Raw genomic sequence first — 21,263 nt, forward strand, 5'->3', positions numbered from 1 at the left:
TCCACAAATCACACATATTCTCCTTTTGAAATGTACATTATAGTCTTTAAAAAAGTTATCACCAAAACTGATAAACCAAAATAAGAATTTTAATTAAAACCCATCAGATTTGTTTTTAAATGTATAGCCTTTTTAATTAATACTTTTGAATATTATACCCCATGTGAGTGCATTGAATGTCTTGCTTGTATATAAATCAAGTTGATGATAAAGAACAGTACAGAGGGATAAAAGCTAATTAGTAGTAATTTGTATGTCTGTAGATTGTTTTTAAAAACGTAAGCTAAAAGAGAACAGAATATATTTTTGACATAAGTTTTGGAATTTTAATTATCTTTGAGCATCTTAAAAATTTGAAGGAAAAGTTACCTTTTATCTCTCAGGTTAATATCTGTAGGACAGGACACTGCCGTCGATTCAACTCTCACGTTGAGCAGAGTAAGTAACTGACGCTAGATCTCATTCAGCTGTGGGTGTGGACTTCTCAGAAAGTGAAAGATAAACGAGAAAACAGAAACTGTCTCCTTAGCACATGTTATTTGGTTTTATACTAAATAAAATCAGTATCAAACATATGTATAGTGTGTATTTATAATTTTAGCAGTAGTCATTTTGTTGACTGTAGGGTGCAAGGGCTAATAAGAAAACACAAGAGTGTGTATGTTGTTGTTTTTTTACAGCTTGGCAGTTGCCCTTTCGCAAAGTTGTTATTTAAAACCAATGAAAATGAAGCATAGTCATTTTCGAATATAATCAAAGCTGTGATGATATTTAACTACTACTGAATATTAATGTCTGATTACTAAAGATAATTCTGTAAAAAATGAGTATGATTTTAACAGTAAAAGACTGTAAAAATGCTACAGTAAAAACCTTATACCTGGTTAACAGTAAGTTTCTGTACTATATACGGTAACTGTGATTACATTTAATGTAATTTTACAGTGAAGTAAAAAAAAAGTCATTGCCAGTAACATTTTAACATTTCCCTGCATAACAATTCACATTAGATGTTATTTCAGTGAAATAACTAGGTTTCTATGTTTTTTTTTTCTTATCATTATTTCAATATTGTGTGTTTAGTATTTCAGTGTATGTATAAACATTAGCCTTTACATGTGAACATTTAGTGTCACAAGTATGGACTTTGTTTTCTGTGTGTTTCATTCGTTTTCCTAATGTTCTCCTTCCTTAGTCTGGTTCATTAACCTAGTTTCTGTTCTCCCTTGTTTGTCAGTTCACCTGTATTTAGTTAATTAAGTCATTAGTCCCTCATTTACGTTTGTATAAAGTCTTCCTGTTCTGTTCATTCAGTGGCCGGTGAGTTTACTTTTAATATTACGTTACAATTAAATAGCCCTGCAAAAATTTCATAGTGCATCACCGCATGACACGCTGTGAGGATAAAAAAAATATTAGGCTACCTCATTGAAAAAACAAACAAACAAACAAACAAAAGCTGGTTTATTTATTTATACAATGAATTATAGCGCCACTCACTTTTTTTTTTTTTTTCAGAAAATGTACATATCTAATACTATTATTATAATACTATCAGTATTGTATTTGATTATTTATAAGTGATATAGAATTGTTGACAAGGGCTGGAAGTGTGAAATGCTTTATGCTCAGGAGTGCATTATTATTATGCAGTTTTTCTTTTACTGGTCAAATGCACCAAAAAATAGATTTAACTCACACTGAAAATTATAAATTAAATCACAACCACTGGACAGCGAAATGCTCATTGGGTCAGCAGGATCAGAAAAAAACAGGCCTAGAAGAAAAGACACATCAAAGGATTTTTTTAAAATAGGCTCATTTTCCAACCCCCCTAGAGTTAAAACGTTGAGTTTTACCATTTTCAAATCCATTTAGCCGATCTCCGGGTCTGGTGGTAGCCCTTTTAGCATAGCTTAGCGTAGATCATTGAACCCGATTAGACCGTTAGCATCTCGCTCAAAAATGACCAAAGAGTTTCTATATTTTTCCAATTTAAAACTCTTCTGTAGTTACATTGTGTACAAAGACAGATGAAAAATGAAAAGTTGAGAGTTTTTAGGTCAATATGGCTAGGAACTATACTCTCATTTCGGCGTAATAATCAAGGAACTTTGCTGCTGCAATGATATTACGCAGCCGTCAACTCTGCCGGCTGCAACTCCGCATCTACACAAACTTAGTGCCGGTTACTTTCAGGTGCTGCATAATATCATTGTGCCTGCTGCACCATGGTGCGGCAACAAAGTTCCTTGATTATTATGCCGAAATGAGAGTATAGTGATCATATGTAGTGTGATAATCATCTTTGACAGTTTGTCAGGTTCTGCCCATTTGTTTGTGTAGTGTTTGAATCTTTTTGTGTGCTTGCACTCTTACATAGGGCCTAGAGGTGAATCTCAAAAGAGAGTGCCTGCTGAAGTGCCTTAGAGAAGATGTAGACTTTTGTTTTGAGAGGTGATGTAATGTTTTGAGATTGTCAGTATAACATTCATAACCACTGAGATGAACAAGAGCCAGCAAAAACTTGCTTAGCTAAATAAACTCCAACTTGCTGTTTTAAGAAAATTTAATTCCTTGTGCAGTTTGTGCATTTGTACATCAGTTGAAGATTCCCCTGAGAACTGTAATGTCACCCAATAGTCACATTTTTGTCATCTACTAGAATTTCACTATTGTAAGACTTCATCTGTCTAAAAAAGGCAAAAGCAAGATAAATGGTTTGTGCGGTTTTTATGGTTTATTTTGAATGAAATTTATGTAACAAGGACCCTTTTTGGATCAGGCCAATAAAGCCACTGCTATAATACACCTGAAAACATGACAGTGCATGCAGTGATACCACAGTTAAACACAATCTTCAGTATTTCATCAGCTAAAAGTTGATGGATCTTATCTTGTATTACCACAATATAAAACCCATAGCCTAACCCTAATCATAAACAATTACACTAATTAAAAATTAGGAGTATTATAAGCATTTTATAGCAAGAGCCAATATTTGAAGTACACAGTGGCAAGCTAGATTATTACACATATTGTTTTTACAAAATTAATGTCTAATGTTTAAGCAGTTAAGCTTACATGATCTATAAATATATGTTTCAAAACTCAGTCATCAAGAAAAGACATTCCAAACTCTGACTGGAAGGAACTGTCCAGCAGTGTGGGAGGAGTCATACCTGAAGGGGGAAGGATATGTTTATACAAAGTATACAATGATTATTAAACAGATGAACGCAGGTTTCTTAACACAAAAGTATGCTTTGACTAAACCATCATGGAGAAGATCAGCCTATAGAAAATGAGACAATATTACACAATATTTATCACTCACCTCCACAATCTCTTGGTCTTTTCCGACCGATTCGATCACCTATAGACCACAAATAATTTTTCATTTCAGTTTCACAGTCTGCCCTCATTACACTTTGTTTTGATGCAGCATCTGAAAGAGGAAATTCAATAAAGAATTAATTGTAAATTTGTTGGATGTAGTGCTTTATACTCAAAGCTGATCTTGTACACTCTGACGGTGTATGAAACTTGTAGACTAAATTCACCAAGTTACTGAATTTACAAATGCATACAAAATATGAGTAAATACAAACTTCCTATGTGTATGTGAGAAGTGTTCATGCAGTAGTGATTTTACCTCTGATCACATCTGCTAAAATAAGCTTAGAGAAAGGCTTTTTCTCTCCTCTTCCCTGCCAGTTAAACTGTATAGCCAGATCGTCTGACAGAACTTATGCTGCATAATGTTCTTAATCACGTCCTTTTGCCCAAAACCTCCAAGCCTTGACAGATGTTGCACCTGTAGAAACAGTATAATATAATACAATTTAAAAGTACAAATATAATGACTCTGCATTAATACTAGAACACAATTTTTATTGTCCATTTATTTCATTTATTTATTAAGTAGCCATGTAATAAGGCGGATAATGTACAGTCATTATTGCAAAATAAACCCGTTGTTACAGATGAACGTTTATTTAGCTGTAATTGGTGGTTGACTGTACGTTATCCCTTTCTTTAAATGCTGTGTCAACTCACGTATTTTTGGTGTGTTTTTACATTGTTGAGCTCTCTTTCAGTTCTGGCCACATCTTCAAGAGTTCTAAGAGGCAGATTTAGGTTTGTTTTAATGTCTTTCGAAGGAATGCTGGTACTGCTGGGGGCCTCAGAAACTGTGTTGTCTTTGAGTAGTTTCTTTAACATAGCAGAGTTTTCCTGAACTGTGCTCTTGATGTCTCTTAACATTTGGAAAAGCTCGTCCTTGTCTGTTGTGTAAAATGAGTTGTGCAGTAATTACAAAAAAAGAAGAAAAGAAACTTCTCAAACTGATATGACAAAAGAAGTTGACTCACCATCAGCTGACATTCTGGATGTAAATGCAGTTGGTGCAGGAGAAACTAGATGTTTTGATATTTCTTGAGTGCTTTCAAGTCTTTGTCTTTTTATTCCAGGAAGTCCAGTGGCTAATAGATATGACCTTTATTTTAAAATAAACAATGGTTTCACAAAACAGTACAAAAAGATCTTTTGAACAAATGCAGTTTTTTGGAACAAAATGCAAGCGTCTTTTACTTACCGTTCTTTCTGTTCTTGAATTTCTTTTTGCCCCTCTTTTGCCTTATTGAAAGTGACTGCAGTAAGATTAATATTTTATTATGTTACTTGATAAATTAATAGACAGTACAAATCCCAAATTAAATAGTTATTTGACCATTACCGTAGTCTCTGTGAAAACTAATATTTAATTTCTCCCATGGTTTCCCTGCTGTTTCAGGCTTAAGTATTTTCTGAACAGCTTCCATGCACTTCTCTGTCGATTTGAATGGAGGCCAGTAACATTGTTTCTTGTCTAGACTCAACCAATCTAATGGTACCACCATCACCTCATCTGAGTCCTGCAGAGTAACAACTGCATACATGGTCAGCCTAGTAGAGGGGGAAAAGAAGAAAAATACAAGACATTGATTTCTTATAAAATGTCTAATCTTCATCTAAAAAGGCACATTATTAAAGGTTTGCCCCTGGCTTTATTTGACATCACAGTTCAGTTTGTTTAGATAATGTGAACGTTGTTTTCAGCTGCTAATAATAATAAATGTTACTTGAATTTTTAAAATTTATTTAAAGACAAAAACAATGTTATTGTTTCATAACGTTAAAAAGCAAACAAACAAACATGGCTTTCCCAAATAATGATAAATGGGTATAATTATCCATTTTATTCTTAAAATATTTTAAAAGATCTGTGTAGTTAGGCATCAGTATTGGTAGCAATATTAATAATTCTGGCTTTGAAATTATTGCTAGCAGATGAAAAGTAAAATAAGTGGTATCGTGCATTACTAGCAGAAACTGACTTCTTTTGAACTTTTGCATACGTGAGTAATAGATGTGTGCCATTCTGCATTGGTATGCAAACAAAACAGAATTTTCAAAAAAGTACAGACATGAGGCGAGCAATGTTATCCATCAGTTTCACCATCTTCTCCTGCATAGACATTACTTCGCAATGGTCTAAACAAATGGTCTAAACCAAAAAAAAAAAAAAAATCAGCAGGTCAGAGCAAAACAAGTACTGTAATATGACTTGTGATTAAAATCAACTTCAGAAGGTGATGATTTGATTTAATACTTTAAAGCACTGCATGTTTTAAAGTAAACTCATGGCACTGTTGCACATTGTACTGAGTCACGATTTCAAAACAATTTGCAGTCACACTCAGTTGCTTATGATCTGTTGATAAATTGTGACAATGATTACTGTATGGTGTTTATATTATACTAGCAAACTTGTCACCTTTGGTTAAATATAAAGTTCTGTCTGACAACTCTCGGAGGGATCGGCATGGTAATGTACATGACAGCGTTAATGTAGTTAGTCTTGGCGGAATAGATCTGCATCTGCATCATATATATGAAATAACTCGTAGCAGATCTATACAGGTGGAGCTGGGGAAGGTGGAGGGTTTTGGAAACAAGCTGCAAACTGCTACAGCAAGCACTAGTCATATATTTGAATGTTCAGGAGTGAGCTCATTGGCTACTGATTAAGGAGAGAACCAATCAGCTGTGCCATGTGATGATGATGTCATTATGTAAGACGGAGATAGACTTATCGGACTGTGCCATCAGAACTTTGCATTTCTGACATCGAGATAGACCATTTATGCGATTCCCACAAATCTGAGGAGGTTATTTATTTGTGTTTATTTGAATATATCTCTGAAGGGAATTGACTGTATTCAAGAAAGTATGGGTGGTATTACAGGGGTAACTGGTAAAACAGCTCTATTTCTGCTGTTTTAGAGTAAATTCACATTTTCATTAAGCATGTCTGCCATTTTTGTTTACACCAATGGCAAGATTAATCCTTATTTTACACACCACACAGCAGTGATAAATGTTAATTAGTGGATCAAAAAATAGCTAATGTGCATCCTAAAAAATCCAATACCTTGATCCATACCTGCATCCCAAAAGCTTAAAAATGGTTGTTGAGTAGTTGTTACTGCACAAATACATAAACAGTGTTTCCCGATAGTGCTGATAGTGAGTACCACACACTTAGTTAACTCTGCACAATACAGCCATTTTAAACCAAAGCACAGACTTGCGTTACAATTATGCACATTAGGCACTGGAACATCTTGGACAAAGTTTAGAGACTGATGATTAAATCAGTTCCTAATTCTAATTACCTCAATGGCACAGATTATGGCACAAGTAAAATGTCTAAACTGAATGCAAGATGTATATATTATTAACAAATTAGCAAAAGTAATCCGAGTCATCTACATGATCCTCACCTTTCATCACCCTCCACTGAAATGTCTTGTTCGTGCATTATAGACACAAAATTATGCTCTTCACACACACTTCTCTCGTTATTGCCTTTGTTTGTTTTAGACCAACTTGCTTCTGATTCTTCCTCTGTGTTATCCATTAGTCTTTCTGCCTCCCTTTCATACCAATCTCCAGCCTTAGATTCATTTTCCACATACTTTAATTGTTCACTATCAACATTTCCTCTAAATAATTCTTTAATGTAAAACACTTCATTAGCTCTTTTCCTCACAGCAGCAGTTATTTTCTCAAGGTCCTCAGGTTGGACGCAAAGTATCACACTTTCTTTGAAAACCAGAATATCATGCTGTTTTAAATACCCAGCTAGTGCAAAGGCAAAGCATTTCAGGGCCAGCGTAATGAGAACTGGGGTCAGTGGGCAGCCTTGATCCAGCAGTTTGTCTCTCTCAACAGAAACATCTGCAGATTCACTGTCTACGTTTGGTGCATCTCTGAGGAGGTTTTTCATAATGAGGAAATCCTGATACAGATTTGGGTTTGACTGTTTTTGCTTTTCTATCTTATCCTTAATATAAGACAACCTCATCTCAGTGCAGAATGTTTTGGGCGTGATTATGACAGTAGCTGATTTTTTTGGTACACGACACTTTGACTCCAAATCCAAGTAATCATCCAGACGTTTTGCCAGAATAGTTGCAATGATGAGGTAGTCAACGTTAAAGAAGTGTTGACTATCATCTTGTGGACTTTTAACGGTTTCATTAAAGTGTTTCTTAGAGCAGTTAAATACACCACTGTGGATTCTGTCATAGAGCATCTTTATGTACGGAATTAGATCCTGGATTTTGTCTTTATAGAAGGAAACTGGGATGCCATCTGGTCTCGGTGTGTCTGACACTTGAAGAGAATTTACAGCTGACAAAATGTCAACCTCACTAACTGCATGTGAGCTTTCTTCACTCACTGATGAACTAGTCTCATCTGCCAAAAGATCCTTTTTTAGATTCAGCCACTGAATGACTGACCATATCTGTGGATCATTCTGAAAAGCTATCGTGGCAGCTTTGTTGATCTCCAAGTACACAGGACGATGGTCGCGCATCTCTGAGTCTTTGATTACACAACTTCTGACATGCCACATACATTCATCTGGAACAAAGAAATAATCCAACCTGGATGCAACTTGACTGTGGAACGTATAATTTTGCTTTATGGGGTTCTTTCTTCTCCAGATGTCAACCAGTTGAAGAGATTTCATAAACTTTTTCAGACAACAGCGCAGCTTCCTGTGGGTTGTGCTGTCCGTCATATCTTTTAAATTAATTTGATTATCTTTGTCTGTAAATGGATTGAGAACTGTGTTGAAATCTCCACCGATCACCAGCAGCCCTGTGGTCATTGACTGCAGGTACCTTGAAAGTTTATCAAGAGTTTTTGTGTCTTTTTCATGGTTATAAACACTGACCAGAGTGTACAGCTGACCATCCAGTTTACATTTCAGCAAAACATATGTTCCACAGTTATCTCTTTCATCACTTATATATTCAAAATGCAGTGTTTTCCTCACTAGTATGGCTGTTCCCTTTCGGGACGTATAGTTTGTGTAAGAAACATGCCACTCGTTTTTTAGACCTTCTATAATATGTTCATCTCCAACTCCAATGTGTGTCTCTTGTAAGAAAACAATGTGTGCATGTTGTAGTTCTTGAAATTTTTTTATCTCTGTTTCGTTTAAGTCCATTAATATTCCAGGTGATGAACTTTATGGTCTGTGTAGCCATTGACAGATCTGCTCTCACAGACCAAAGATCATCAGCTTAGTAAGTTCCCTGTCAAAACAAAGAGTGATGGAGAGGATCTTTTTGGTTTACATTTTGAAAGAATTAATGAAGTTTTAAACATTCTGGTGTCCAAAAAATATTGCTTTCCTGTTGTTATTCTTTGTCCAAAGTTAATTTTGTCTTGAGTGTTAAGTTTGGTAGCAGTGTTGTCTTACACATGTAAGAAAGGTTATCATTTAGCTCTTTCTTCCACAGCTGCCAAATCCGGCTTAACCTGTTGTTAGAACTCAGCCTTGTTTTATTAACCTCTTAATATCCACAGTCGGGCCAGACAGTACATGTTCTATTCAGTGCTGGTATGTGGTGACGTCACTACATGCATTTTGTCAGCATATTTGGCTAGACAAATTTATTTGAATTGGTTTAGAATTCTGGACCAAAAAACTAAAGATAATACAACTTTAACCATTCCTTACCCTTTTTAGAACTGTTCTTCAGATAAACTTTTCTTCAAGAAAAACTACTCTAGGAATTCCAGAGATTTTAAATATATGCTGTTTCTTTAGAGGAAAATCCTGATTAGTTATTTGATTAGTTACACATTTTTCATTGTCCACTAATCACAGATCAAATACTTGTTCAATAAACTAGACAATTATACTATCATGTATGTCTTTGGATGGTTTTTAAAAAGCAAGCCAAAAACAAAACAAAGCCAATTACGCTTAAAATTCCAGTTAAATTTAAGCAGCATAATTTAAAAGGAAAGTTACCTTATATTTCGAAGATAATTTCTGTAAGGACAGGAGATGGTAGTCGATTCAGCTGTCTTGTTTGAGTGTAAGATTTCCTATTTGACCTGTGGGTGTGGACTTTTTGGTGTGTGATGAAGTAAAAGGTGAAACAGAAATGTTATTCTTTGTGAATTTTACTGAAATTAAGTCAATTTCTACAGAATAAACATAAAAATCTGTAGAATACACAGATTTTTACAGTGGGTATTGATTTGCTTGACTTTGCTTTATTCATAATGGTCCATATAACAATGAAGCTTCTAAAGCTTTTAGCCTTTTAGACTTATTTTCTAAATAGTCTAAATAACCGTGACAATTTTTTGTCAGAGTCACTATTAATTATTAAATCCGGAGCTTTAGTCTTCTGAAAAAGAATAGGTTTAGGTTTCAGGGGAAATTAAAGTGAAAGCATGTGAAATGAAAGTAAACTGACAATGACTTCCCCTTTAGGCCAAATGGAAATGATCCAGTCTGAGTTCTATGGATGTTTAAATATTATACAATACAAGATATTCATTGTTCTATGTAAAGGCTTCAGGTCTGCTATCATAAGAGTTTGCATTTCTCTTTTGCATGTCAGCTTTTAAAGTTTTTTGCATTTGCCCTGAGGTTGTGTGCGTGAAAGACATGCTAATTTAAGTTTCTGTTTGCCACCAGCCCTTGTTTTTACATCCAATAAAAATCACCTAGCAGGCACTGTGATATTAATTTGATGTCAAATGTTAGTCAAGACTTGATCAAGATGCTGTATATCAAAGCAATAAGCCCCAAGAAGCTATGGTTTACAATAAATTTATAACAGTTAAGGGGCATTGTTAGAAAACAGTAATAAATTCACTGTAAACCACAGCACTTCACAGGGATTATCGCTTTTATAAAATGGTTATTCCATATATACGTAAGGTTTTACAAAATTAAACACAGCAAATAAAGTGTAATGATATTAATAAAAACAATGTTCTTCGACCAAACAATGTAGTTCCTCAAAAACAGTTGTGGTTGCAACAAAGTGGTTGCCAAGCAACACAAAGTAAACAAAGGTGTATGTTTGTAGAGTAATTTAAAACAACCTTGAACATGGCTTCGAACATGATTTTACGGTCCGTTTGGACAGCAGTTGCTTTCGTCATCTGAAACAACAGAGAGTAGTCAGTGGTAAATTAAGGAATTATATTTACTTAATTATTCAGTAAACTGATATGTTATTGCGAATATTATTGTTACTTGTTCATCACAGTGTGAATTTCAGGTAAACAAAGTTTATTAAAAAAATTGATAAATAAATAAATAAATAAAAAACTGAGGTAATTGTTTGGCATTCTGTGCAAACAGAATCACCATAAGGTGTCAGTGTGGCATCCAAAATCACTTGGATGAACAAGAGTCATGCAAAAACATTATGAGTGTGTCTTTCATTTTGAAAATAAAATATATTCACTAGAGTAAGATAACAAAAGCACTGGTAAAGAGGAGAAATCATCTGCAATTCTGGTTTATTTTAAATTAAATCACATGCAGTTTGATGAAACATTGAAAAAGACACATATAGGCTACTTAAATATATATATATATATATATATATATATTTACAACACTATGTACATGTAACATGACAATTCATTAAGTATGTAATTATGTATGTAATGGCAAATTAAAATGAATACATTTCTCAAAATGTATGTTTAATGTGTAAGTGGGTCTACATGAACTATGATTGATCATTATGCATGATATGAGTCACTTTGAAATATAAGTCGCAGCATGTTTCAGATGATTAAAAAAAAAATAAAAATAAAAATAAAAATGTGCTATTAAATTAAAGATGAAGTACCATAGAGCAAATATAAAGTGAAAAGTGAATGTACAAAAGCTTGTAGAATACATTTTAATGAGCATAATTAAGCATGAAAATATAATTTACTAAATGAAAAAGCCAACTAATGAAAATACAGGTATCGGTACACAGTATCTGCAGGTACCAAAAAGTATCATTTTGACCTTGTTCTGGAAAAAGTAGTATCGGTGTATCCCTATCAAAAAACAAATTAATCATTAATCAAAAATGTTTCACGGTTCTCTGGCTGGTTGTCCATCACTGAGGTAGAAATCACATTTGAAATCTCGTGCCCAGGACCTGCAGGGAGAAGAAGTAATTATACAAAATACACTATACAATGATAATTAAAGGGTTAGTTCACTCAAAAATGAAACTTAGCCTATGATTTACTCACCCTCAAGGCATCCTAGGTGTTTATGACTTTCTTTTTTTCACTTGAATCCAATTAGAGTTATATTAAAAATGGTCCTAGCTCTTCCAAGCTTTATAATAGCAATGGGCAGATGTTTCTGTTCAACAGTCCACAAGAAGTCCAATAAAGTACATCCATCCATAAGAAAAAGTGTTCCACATGGCTCCGGGAGGTGAATAAAGGCTTCCTGTAGTGAATCAATGCAGTTTTGTAAGAAAAATATCCATATTTAAAATGTAATAATCACTTTTTATTATGGATGGATGCTTGGGTGATATTCTCAATTTTCATATTATACTATCGTCAGCCTGTGAGATCGCTGATACATGATATTGTCGTGCTAGATCAATTATTTACTTATTTAGTTTCATTGCCTGAAAAGAGTTCCTGCATAAGGCTAAAAGCAGCCTAAAGTTTTTAATAACTTAACTTGTATTTAACATGATAACAATTTAATAGAAACATTGTAAGTTACTAATTATAATGCTTACATTTCCTTAGTTATTCAAAAAGCAGCTACAGAAAATTAACATTATCAAAGAACATCATCACTGACTAGCCTAGCCTAGTCTAGTGTGAATTTATGCATTTTAAAAACACTTGTGTTATAAGTGAAGCTATCTGAATAAATCTCTTACTACACTGCTCACGTCTGTGTGTTATGACTCCGACATGGCCACCAGAGCAGACCACTCTAGTAGTCAATGCTTGCGTTTATACCACCTGCGCCTCGGCAGGTGTTTTGACCCCCTATACTGCACACATTTGCAGTACGTTATGACTCCGACACAGCCGCCAGAGCTGATCGCGGCCACTCTAGCTGCAGCAGGTTTCTGAAGCGTCCCAGAAGTGGCTCTCCATGCCGCATCATTAAAGTTAGGCAGCCAGCCTCTTTTTGATGAATAATAAAATTAATAATAATAATAATAGTCGTCATGCTATCGTCAAAGGCTTCACCAACAGGCGATATCTATGACTATCATCGATACACGATACTATAGTATCGGCACAACCCTAATGGATGCACTTTATTGGACTTCTTTTGGACTGTTGAACAGAAACACCAACTCACTGCTATTATAAAGCTTGGAAGAGCCAGCACAATTTTTAAAGGAGAAGTCCACTTCCAGAACAAAAATTTACAGATAATGTACTCACCCCCTTGTCATCCAAGATGTTCATGTCTTTCTTTCTTCATTTGTAAAGAAATTATGTTTTTTGAGGAAAACACTTCAGGATATTTCTTCATATGATACAACTGATATGATGCCCCGAGTTTGAACTTCTAAAATGCAGTTTAAATGCGGCTTCAAACGATCCCAAATGCAGTTGTAAATGATCCCATCCGAGAAAGAAGGGTCTTATCTAGTAAAACGATTGGTTATTTTCATAAAAATAATACAGTTTATATACTTTTTAATGTCAAACGCTTGTCTTGTCTTGCTGTCCCTGAACTCTGTGTATTCTGGCTCAAGACAGTTAGGGTATATCGAAAATAATGGCACTTTATCAGTCCATTATATGGAGAAAAATCCTGAAATGTTTTCCTCAAAAAACACAGTTTCTTTACGACCGAAGAAAGAAAGACATGAGTATACATCTGTAAATCATTGTTCTGGAAGTGGACTTATCCTTTAATATAACTCCAATTGGATTTGACTAAAAGAAGAAAGTCATATTCAGTACACCTAGGATGCCTTGAGGGTATATATATAATGTGCATGAATTTAGACATGAGCTTAAAATCAAAACCAAGGAAACCCCTGTATGTATGTCAGGAGTTCATCTGTATCTTAAATATAGTCCCATGAGAGCATTCACATAACAATTAACATCTGTATATCACTCACCTCCTTGTTCTTTTGATTTCTTCCGACCAGGTGCGTAACTCAGATATTTTTTTATTTCAGTTTCACAGTAACCCCTGTTTATATTTCGGTTTAATGCAGCATCTGAAAGAGGAAACTTGATGATTAAGGAGTTGGAAAGTTTTAAGTATTTGTTGTATAGTGCCTCATACTCAGAGCTGTAAAGAGTTTGTATGTTCTTAAAGGGGTCATCAGATGCCCATTTTCCACAAGCTGATATGATTCTTTAGGGTCTTAATGAAAAGTCTCTAATATACTTTGATTAAAAATTCTCAGTGGTTTTGTAAAACAACACCCTTTTTACCTTGTCAAAATAAGCTCTGCAAAAATCATCTCATTCTAAGGGGTTGTTCCTTTAAATGCAAATGAGCTCTGCTCACCCCACCCCTCTCTCCTCTCTGTGGAATGACAATCTTGTTTACTTTAGCCGCATTTAGCCGCTTTAAAAACTTCCTAACTACTACGTTATAAGGAAAGGTGATCGCAAAGATTCATAAAAAAACGCTTATACACACTTCTGCTATAAATGAAGCTGGATCACGAATGATTTGCGTGCACATAGATTGCACACCGACAGGCATCTGAGAACCGCTCAATTTGAAAAAGGGGATATTATTTTAACAGATTAATTAAAAACAACTGCATGGATTTTGATCATTATAGGGTAGATTTGTACATACACTGCCAACACACATTAATGTTCAAATAACATGAAAAAGTGAACTTAGCATCCGATGACCCCTTTAAGGTCAAATTTGTCTCTGAGTTCTTGAAATATATTTTATTTCTATGCCTTTGTTTAGATATGGAAAGTAAAGACAACTGCAGACAAAATACATTATTGGTTTGTAGAAAGTGTTCTTGTAGCAGTGTGTTTACCTCTGATCACATCTGTTAACATAAGCTGAGAGAAGGGCTTTTTATTTCCTCTCCCCTGCCAATTGAACTGCATAGCCAGATCGTCTGTTAGGACTTGCTGCATAATATTCTTAATCACATCCTTGGGCACGAAACCTCCAAGCCGTGAAAAATATTTTATCTGTAAAGAATGTTTTTTAAAATGCTTTAAATCAGTCAAATATTTTGTGTAATGACATTACACTGTACAGTTATAATAGTCTGCCTGGACTGTTTTTCTTTGTAGAACCTTTAATCATTTCTAAGAAAGATAATACAATATTTTTTTATTACAATCAGAATGTCTTAAACTATTTACTTATCATCACTGAACAAGATGGGACATTGCAGTACTGTTTTATTTTATTTAATTATTATTTAAAATATATTTGGTGGTTACAAGCAAATGAGTGTATAGTATCCATTTAAATATTGTATCAATGCTATGTTGACTCACATATTTTTTGCGTGTTGTTGCGTTCTTGAGCTCCATTTCAGTCCTGGCCACATCTTCAAAGGTTCTAAGAGGCAGTTTTAGGTTTGCTTTAATGTCTTTTGAAGGCACAAATGTACTGCTGGGGGCTTCAGAAACTGTATTGTCTTTGAATTTTTTTAACATGGTAGAGTTTTGCTGAACCTTGCTCTTGATGTCTCTCAGCATTTGGAGGATTTCAACCTTGTCTGTTGTGTAAAATGAGTTGTGCTATAATTCCAACAAAGAGAAAATAAACTTCTCATATTGATTATGTCAAAAGAAGCTGACCCACCATCAGCTGACATTCTGGATGTAGATGCAGGTGATGCAGGAAGAAGTGGTTGTAGCTGATTATTTGACATTCCTTGAGTGCTTTCAAGTTTCTGTCGTTTTATTCCAGGTAATATAGTGTCTAATGGATATGACCTTTAGTTGAAAATAAACAATACTTTAAACAAAACAGTACAAATCAATTCTTTTGCTCTTTCAAAGTTCAAATCTTTTAAAGAATATTTTATTTATTTGAAGCAAAATACAAGTCTGTTACTTACCGTTCTTTATATTCTTTGTATTGTTTTTGCCCCTCTTTTGCCATCTCAAAAGTGTCTGCAGTAAGATAAATATTGTATTACATTATTTGAGAACTTATTAGACAGTACAAAATCTAAATTAAACCTTTAAAGTAGTGATCATTACCATATTGTCCGAGAAAGATAATGCGTAGTTTCTCCCATGGCTTCCCTTCTGTTTCAGGGTTAAGTTTGTTCTGAACAGCTTCCATGCACTTCTCTGTTGATTTGAATGGAGGCCAGTAACAGTGTTTCATGTCTGAGCTCAACCAATTTGATGGTACCACCATCAACTCATCTGAGTCTTGAAAGGTAATAACTGCATACATGGTCTGCCTTGAGGGAAAAGAGAGAGTGACAGAAAAGGAACAAAAACAAGACAGCATGTTGCTCTGATTAAAAACTAAATATACTCAGCTTTATAGTACACTGGAAAGTTGACCATCCCGACCCTATAAAGTCGGACTCTCTTTTATGCACCTGCTTCAGTTAATAAACTTCCACATTTTCCATTGTTCCACACATATTCATTCTTTTTCAATGTACATTATAGTCTCAAAAATTATATCACCAAAACTGATATACCAAAATAATCATTTAAATTGCAACACATCAGTTGTGTTTTTAAATGTATAGCCTTTTTAATATTATACCCCATGTAAGTGCGTTGAACGTCTTGCTTGTATACAAATTCTAACTTGAGGATAAAAGAAAGTACAGAGGGATAGAAAAGCTAAAGCTAAAGCTAAAATTTTGATGCTGAATGCTTGTTGGATAAATTAGTAGTAATATGTATGTCTGTAGATTGTTTTGAAAAATGTAAGCTAAAAGAGAACAGAATATGTTTTTGACATAATAAGTTTGACAAAAAGTTACCTTTTATCTTCCAGAATAATGTCTGTAGGACAGGACACGTTGAGTAGAGTAAGGAACTGACGTTAGATCTGATTCACTTTTGGGTGTGGACTTCTCGGAAAGTGAAACTTAGGGAAAGGATAAGAGAAACTGTCTCCTTAGTACATTTTATTTGACTTCTATACTGAATAACATCAGTATCAAACATATGTATAGTGTGTATTAGTTGCTTTGTTTTATTTCTTAATATCCATAAAAATAAACCTTATAAAACTTATTTTTACTGTGACATTTTCATGGACATTATGAACATCATCAGCAGTAGTCATTTTGCTGACTCAAGTACTGTAGGGTGCAAGGGTTAATAAGGAAATACAGTGTGTTTCAGCATGTTTGCCCTTTGGCAAAGTACGTCTGTGAAACACACATTTCTCTAACAACCTCCTGTAAAACTAGTCCTGTCTGAATATCGGACGAAGGGCTATATGCATAATATTGGCCTGTAGATGGGCATCACAAGTATGGACTGTTTCCTGTGTTTCTTACATTTTCCTGTTCTTCCGCCTTAAGCCATATTCACATGGGATTAGTATTATCTGGGGATTTCGTGTGATTTAGAAATTACCCCCTAAATCTGAATTTCATGTGACGCATTTGCACAGGATAAAAGAAGCCTGTGATTTTACTCTAATTTAAAGACTTATCTCCCGGATATGAAGTTAAGACTTTGCGTAACATTTTATATCATAAACAGAAGAATGTTCCTTACTGCATGCTGCTACACGTCATACATCTCCATTTAATCATTCTTGTTTTTGCTCTTCTGATGGTTTTCAGCTTTCTCTTTTTGCAGATTGTATTGTGTACTGTATAGCAATATGACCCAGCACTCAAAATACTTAAAACATAATCAAAACACTGCAACGCAGCCTGTATTCCTCTCTGTTCTCTGCTTCTACCGTTGGGTGGTTCATTTGAATACACTCCTCCCATAAATGTTGCCTCTAAAAGGGAACTCCTACAAATGCATATTTCATTTAGCGCTAATTCTTCACTGCACATCTTTAGGAAAACCTGACAGTACAATTTTAATGCCAAAAACAGTTTGCGCTGGCTAAAGCGCTTAAAACTGGCCCTTAAAAGCTAACTTCATACTATTATAATACTATTAATGTTGTATTTAGTTATTTTTTAAAGTGGTATAGAATTGTTGACAAGGGTGGAAGTAAAAATGCCTTACACTCAAGTGTGCATAATTTTTAAGCAGTTTTTCTTTTACAAGTAAAATGCACCGTAAAAGAGATTTAACTCACACTGAAAAATCCACTGGATAGTTGGCACAATCAGAAAAAAAAAAAAAAAGCAGTCCAAGAGGAAAACACACATGAACTGTAAAATAATTATAAATGAAGGTAAAGAATTGGGTGTTAAACCACTAGGAACCCTTTAGTAGTATTGAATAACCAGTGCTCTCTCCACCCTCAATACCATGACTGAGGTGAGACCCTTGAGAAAGGCACGAATCCCCAACTGCTCCCTGGGTGCCGCAGCATTGGCTGCCCTCTGCTCTGGGTGTGTTCACGGTGTGTGTTTATTCACTACTCACTGCTGTGTGTGTGCACTTGGATGGGTGAAATGCAGAGCACAAATTCCAAGTACATCACCACATTTGGTCACACGTCATGTACTTTCCTTAGGGACTCAGGGAAATTTTTTTCCCCTGACACACACACACACATATATATATATATATATATATATATATATATGTGTCCCCGCTTTATAAGAATAACATGCCGAAGTGTTGTGAAATACATGAAGACTGATTTTTATAGGCTTTATAGACAGATAGGACGAGCACCACATCCTCAAGAATCAGTCCATAAGTTTTGGGAGCTCATTTTTAGTCCATCTCCAACTCTAAAAGGTCCATCTTGTTCACTGTAACAGCTCACACCACTGAAAATCTCAAAAGTGCATATGCCTTGTTGTTACTCGAAAGAACATTTTATATTTTATCCAGCTTAATAAATGTACTTTTCTGATTCTATTTAGTTAATTACAAGTAAAACTACATATTGTTTAAACTATTTGCTTCAAATCAAATGACAATTTTGCGTTCTGTAAAAAAAAAACGTGAACAGTGACGTCATTGAAGTTCAGTTTGAGAATTGTTCCCAGCATGCTTTCCTTAAGAATAAGAATGCTGAATTTCTGATAATTACTACCGTTCCACTTCAACCACGTTTTCTGGTTTCCTTGAGTAAGACCACATCAAGCTAATTGAGATAATCAGAAACCGTCCTAGACAAAAATGTAGGTCTGAGCTGTTTCAGCTAAAAGAAACTTGCACTGACTGGTCTTAAAATATATCGGTTTTGTCTCAAGATGCACAACAGTAATGTTTTTTTTTTTTTTTTTTTCCTAAGCACATTCATAAAAATTACTTAAATGTTCTTTAATTGAACAATGGCCTAATCCTGGTTGAGTCTAAACCCTGTCTGTGAAACTGGGCCTGTATTTTGTACAAAACTATATACATTTGGTCGGAACATTCTAAGATATTTAACAGTGTGAAATATTTGTCACTTAAGAGCAGCAGCAGTGTAGATGGAGCAGTGCTAACCGTGACGTAATCTCATGATAATTCGTATGTATTTTACGCAAATGTGGTTCTGCAAAACGTACATTTACTTACGTTTTTCCAGATACTAAAGCGTACAACACTGACATATTTAGAGCATCTAAACGTACAAATACTTACGTATTTTCAGCATTTAAACATACAATACCGACGTATTGATGAATCCTTATGGACATTGCAATCGCAGCATTAATTTCATTATTGTTATTTTTGGTTGTCATACCAATGACCTTATGTTCTCAATTGCATTATTAAACTGTTTAGTCGTTTATGAAATTATAACATTTCATTATGCTCTGTGTTCTAATGCCAGCTCATTTTCAAGAATAGGCCTACTAACATTTCTGCAATCGTTTAACCATTAATGTAATATTAACGTGATGAGACACAAAAGGCGTTTTCTCCAACATGCTGTGACTAACAATAGAACCATAAAATACATGGAACACATCATAATTACAAAATGGAACAATTTTATTTGTGCGCTGTAATCCAAATCATCACAATCCATACAGTTGAGAGGAAAAGACGCAAATTCAAGCCTTTATCCAGTGATCTTCATCTCCATCCCGAGCAGCGAGTCCAGCAGCAACAGCAATAAACCCGCGCTTAAGTGCGTTTTACAAAGTGGATAGGGAAAATAATCAGGATAATTTTTTTCAGCAATTAACAACTTAAATTAGTCTGCACCTCACACAAACCTTCAATATTCCACCAGAGAGGACTGCGGATACAACGCATCGTAATTTGGACTGCTTTTTGGTACTGCTTTTTACGTTTTAAATACTGAAATACGTCTAAACTGTACGTTTTATCATCAATAAAAAATGTACAAAAATGTATGTTTTGTGCCTCTAAACATTTCGTATAAATATCTATGTATAAACAATGAGACCAGGCTAGAAATCGATATTAAATCCAAATTCTGCATCGTGGAGAGTTTAACACAAGGCAGATTTGATTTTGACAGAAAAATATATGCTGTAGCATCTAAAACACAACAGGCGGTAACTGATATAGGCTTATGTTTTATTTATTTATTTTTGGCCTTTTTATTCTAAGTATTATTCGGCAGAGAATTCAGTCAGCGAGCTATAGTGAACTACACAGTGGTGTTTCTGTTTCTTTGATGGCTAATCTGAACACCTCTGTTTGGTCATTGCATTCAAAAGCTCAGAAGAATCGTGTGTGATTAGTTGTAATGCGCAGCGCTGTGGAAACGCACCTGTCTTTGGCTTAGCGCTAGCCACATACACAGATTTGAATTTAGCAGCTGTGCCGCACACACTGAATGTTCTAATACGCTTGTTAAGTGTGACGTCAAGCGCCAACTCTTCCATGACTTCCAGGTCCAAACGCTCTATCAGATGACACGAGAAAACAACAAACGGTACTGTACACTCACAATGTGATTTAATACTACCAAAAACTTACTATCCTACCCTTTAACCCCATACTGAAATCCCAGATAGCCAGACAATGAAAATATAAATACAAATAAATAAAAATAAAAATTATTTGTGTTTGGGACGCTGCACAGTAAAAATAGATGGGTTATTTTTTTAACCCAGTAGATGGGTTACACATATTGGGTCACTGGGTTGGGTTATTTTCTAAAACGTTGGGTTATTTTTTAAACATCGTTGGGTTGTTTTTAATAATAACCCAGCGTTGGGTTTAATTGGTTCCCGCGGCGACAGTTCAAATTTTAACGGTCGACGGTGACTGACGACAGAAGAAGCTGCTGCTGCATCAGTGTGAGGTGAGTAACAGGGTTTTAATAACTCTTATAACATTATACTTATAAGAAGAACGTGAAATGCACTTCAAAATTGAACTTTTGTTGTTGTATGTTTGTTTTTTAACAAAGTTGTAGTTTCCTTTAGTCAGTGTATTTTAACGAAACTGCGGAGAATGAGCTCGATTGTAAACGAATAACTTTAACGTTACTTTAGCTGTTCGAGTTAGGCCGCTAGCAGTATTAAAGTAAATAAAATTAGCAGAAAGTTGTAAAACTATTTAGAGATGTATTACAGTAACCTAAAGTTAATAATGTATGGTGAAATGTATATAAGACCACTTATGTTACTGAAATCACCGTCTACTATTACTACAGGTTTAATATTATTTTACAGCTGATGAAGGGTTCTAGACATACGGTTTCTGACTACAGTTTGTTTGGTCGCAATAATGGTTATCACATTTAACTTTATATGGGAAATGGCTAATGCTAAATGACACATTGGTGTTGATTTGAACCGCGCCGCACGGACCTTTCAACTTCGGTCCAGTATGTAACGTTAGCT

General features: G+C 34.7%; 3 protein-coding genes across 13 annotated transcripts in view; all 3 read right to left on the minus strand.

Annotated features, from left to right (window-relative positions):
• Positions 1-21,263, minus strand: part of LOC127181368 (uncharacterized) — a 90,987-nt gene that overhangs the window by 63,787 nt on the left and 5,937 nt on the right. For 6 of the 9 annotated variants that reach the window (XM_051136055.1, XM_051136048.1, XM_051136050.1 and 3 more), the window contains exon 1: positions 370-485. The exons of 2 other annotated variants lie outside the window; for them this stretch is intronic. The gene's annotated coding sequence lies outside the window, so the exon portion shown is untranslated. Of the gene's footprint in view, positions 1-369; positions 486-21,263 lie in introns of those variants that run through there. One more of the 9 variants, XM_051136051.1, reaches the window with a different exon arrangement.
• Positions 2,745-21,263, minus strand: part of LOC127181375 (uncharacterized) — a 40,717-nt gene continuing 22,198 nt past the window's right edge. The window contains exons 9-10 of the mRNA XM_051136068.1: positions 3,338-3,448; positions 2,745-3,182 (exon numbers count right to left, since the gene is read on the minus strand). Of these exons, the coding sequence (XP_050992025.1) occupies positions 3,112-3,182; positions 3,338-3,448 (182 nt within the window). The 3' untranslated portion in view covers positions 2,745-3,111. The remainder of the gene's footprint in view (positions 3,183-3,337; positions 3,449-21,263) is intronic.
• LOC127181384 (uncharacterized) lies at positions 11,005-17,259 on the minus strand. 3 transcript variants are annotated; one of them, XR_007829770.1, is made up of 10 exons: positions 17,083-17,259; positions 16,335-16,441; positions 15,586-15,794; positions 15,441-15,495; positions 15,182-15,315; positions 14,872-15,095; positions 14,397-14,556; positions 13,500-13,601; positions 11,632-11,836; positions 11,407-11,534 (listed from the first exon to the last, which is right to left on the minus strand). XR_007829770.1 is itself a non-coding variant. In XM_051136113.1 (9 exons), exons 3-9 carry the CDS (start codon positions 15,785-15,787, stop codon positions 11,446-11,448), a joined length of 966 nt encoding a protein of 321 aa, XP_050992070.1. In that variant the 5' UTR covers positions 15,788-15,794; positions 16,335-16,441; positions 17,083-17,259; the 3' UTR covers positions 11,005-11,445. The 3 variants fall into 3 exon arrangements, 2 of the variants coding, with proteins under 2 accessions (XP_050992070.1, XP_050992071.1); XM_051136113.1 differs by lacking the exon at positions 11,632-11,836 and having other exon boundaries at positions 11,005-11,534; XM_051136114.1 differs by lacking the exons at positions 11,632-11,836; positions 13,500-13,601 and having other exon boundaries at positions 11,005-11,534.

The sequence above is a fragment of the Labeo rohita genome, chromosome 19 (assembly GCF_022985175.1).
Source record: "Labeo rohita strain BAU-BD-2019 chromosome 19, IGBB_LRoh.1.0, whole genome shotgun sequence".
Taxonomy (NCBI): domain Eukaryota; kingdom Metazoa; phylum Chordata; class Actinopteri; order Cypriniformes; family Cyprinidae; genus Labeo; species Labeo rohita.

What these genes read in the sequence shown, in the direction of transcription:
- LOC127181384 (XM_051136113.1), bottom strand. Translation starts at nt 15,787, where the DNA reads ATGTATGCAGTTATTACCTTTCAAGACTCAGATGAGTTGATGGTGGTA. An exon ending in TATCTTTCTCGGACAATATG is followed by an intron (nt 15,496 to 15,585) that starts GTAATGATCACT and finishes ATCTTACTGCAG; the next exon opens with ACACTTTTGAGATGGCAAAA. An exon ending in GAAATCAAAAGAACAAGGAG is followed by an intron (nt 11,535 to 13,499) that starts GTGAGTGATATA and finishes TTCTCCCTGCAG; the next exon opens with GTCCTGGGCACGAGATTTCA.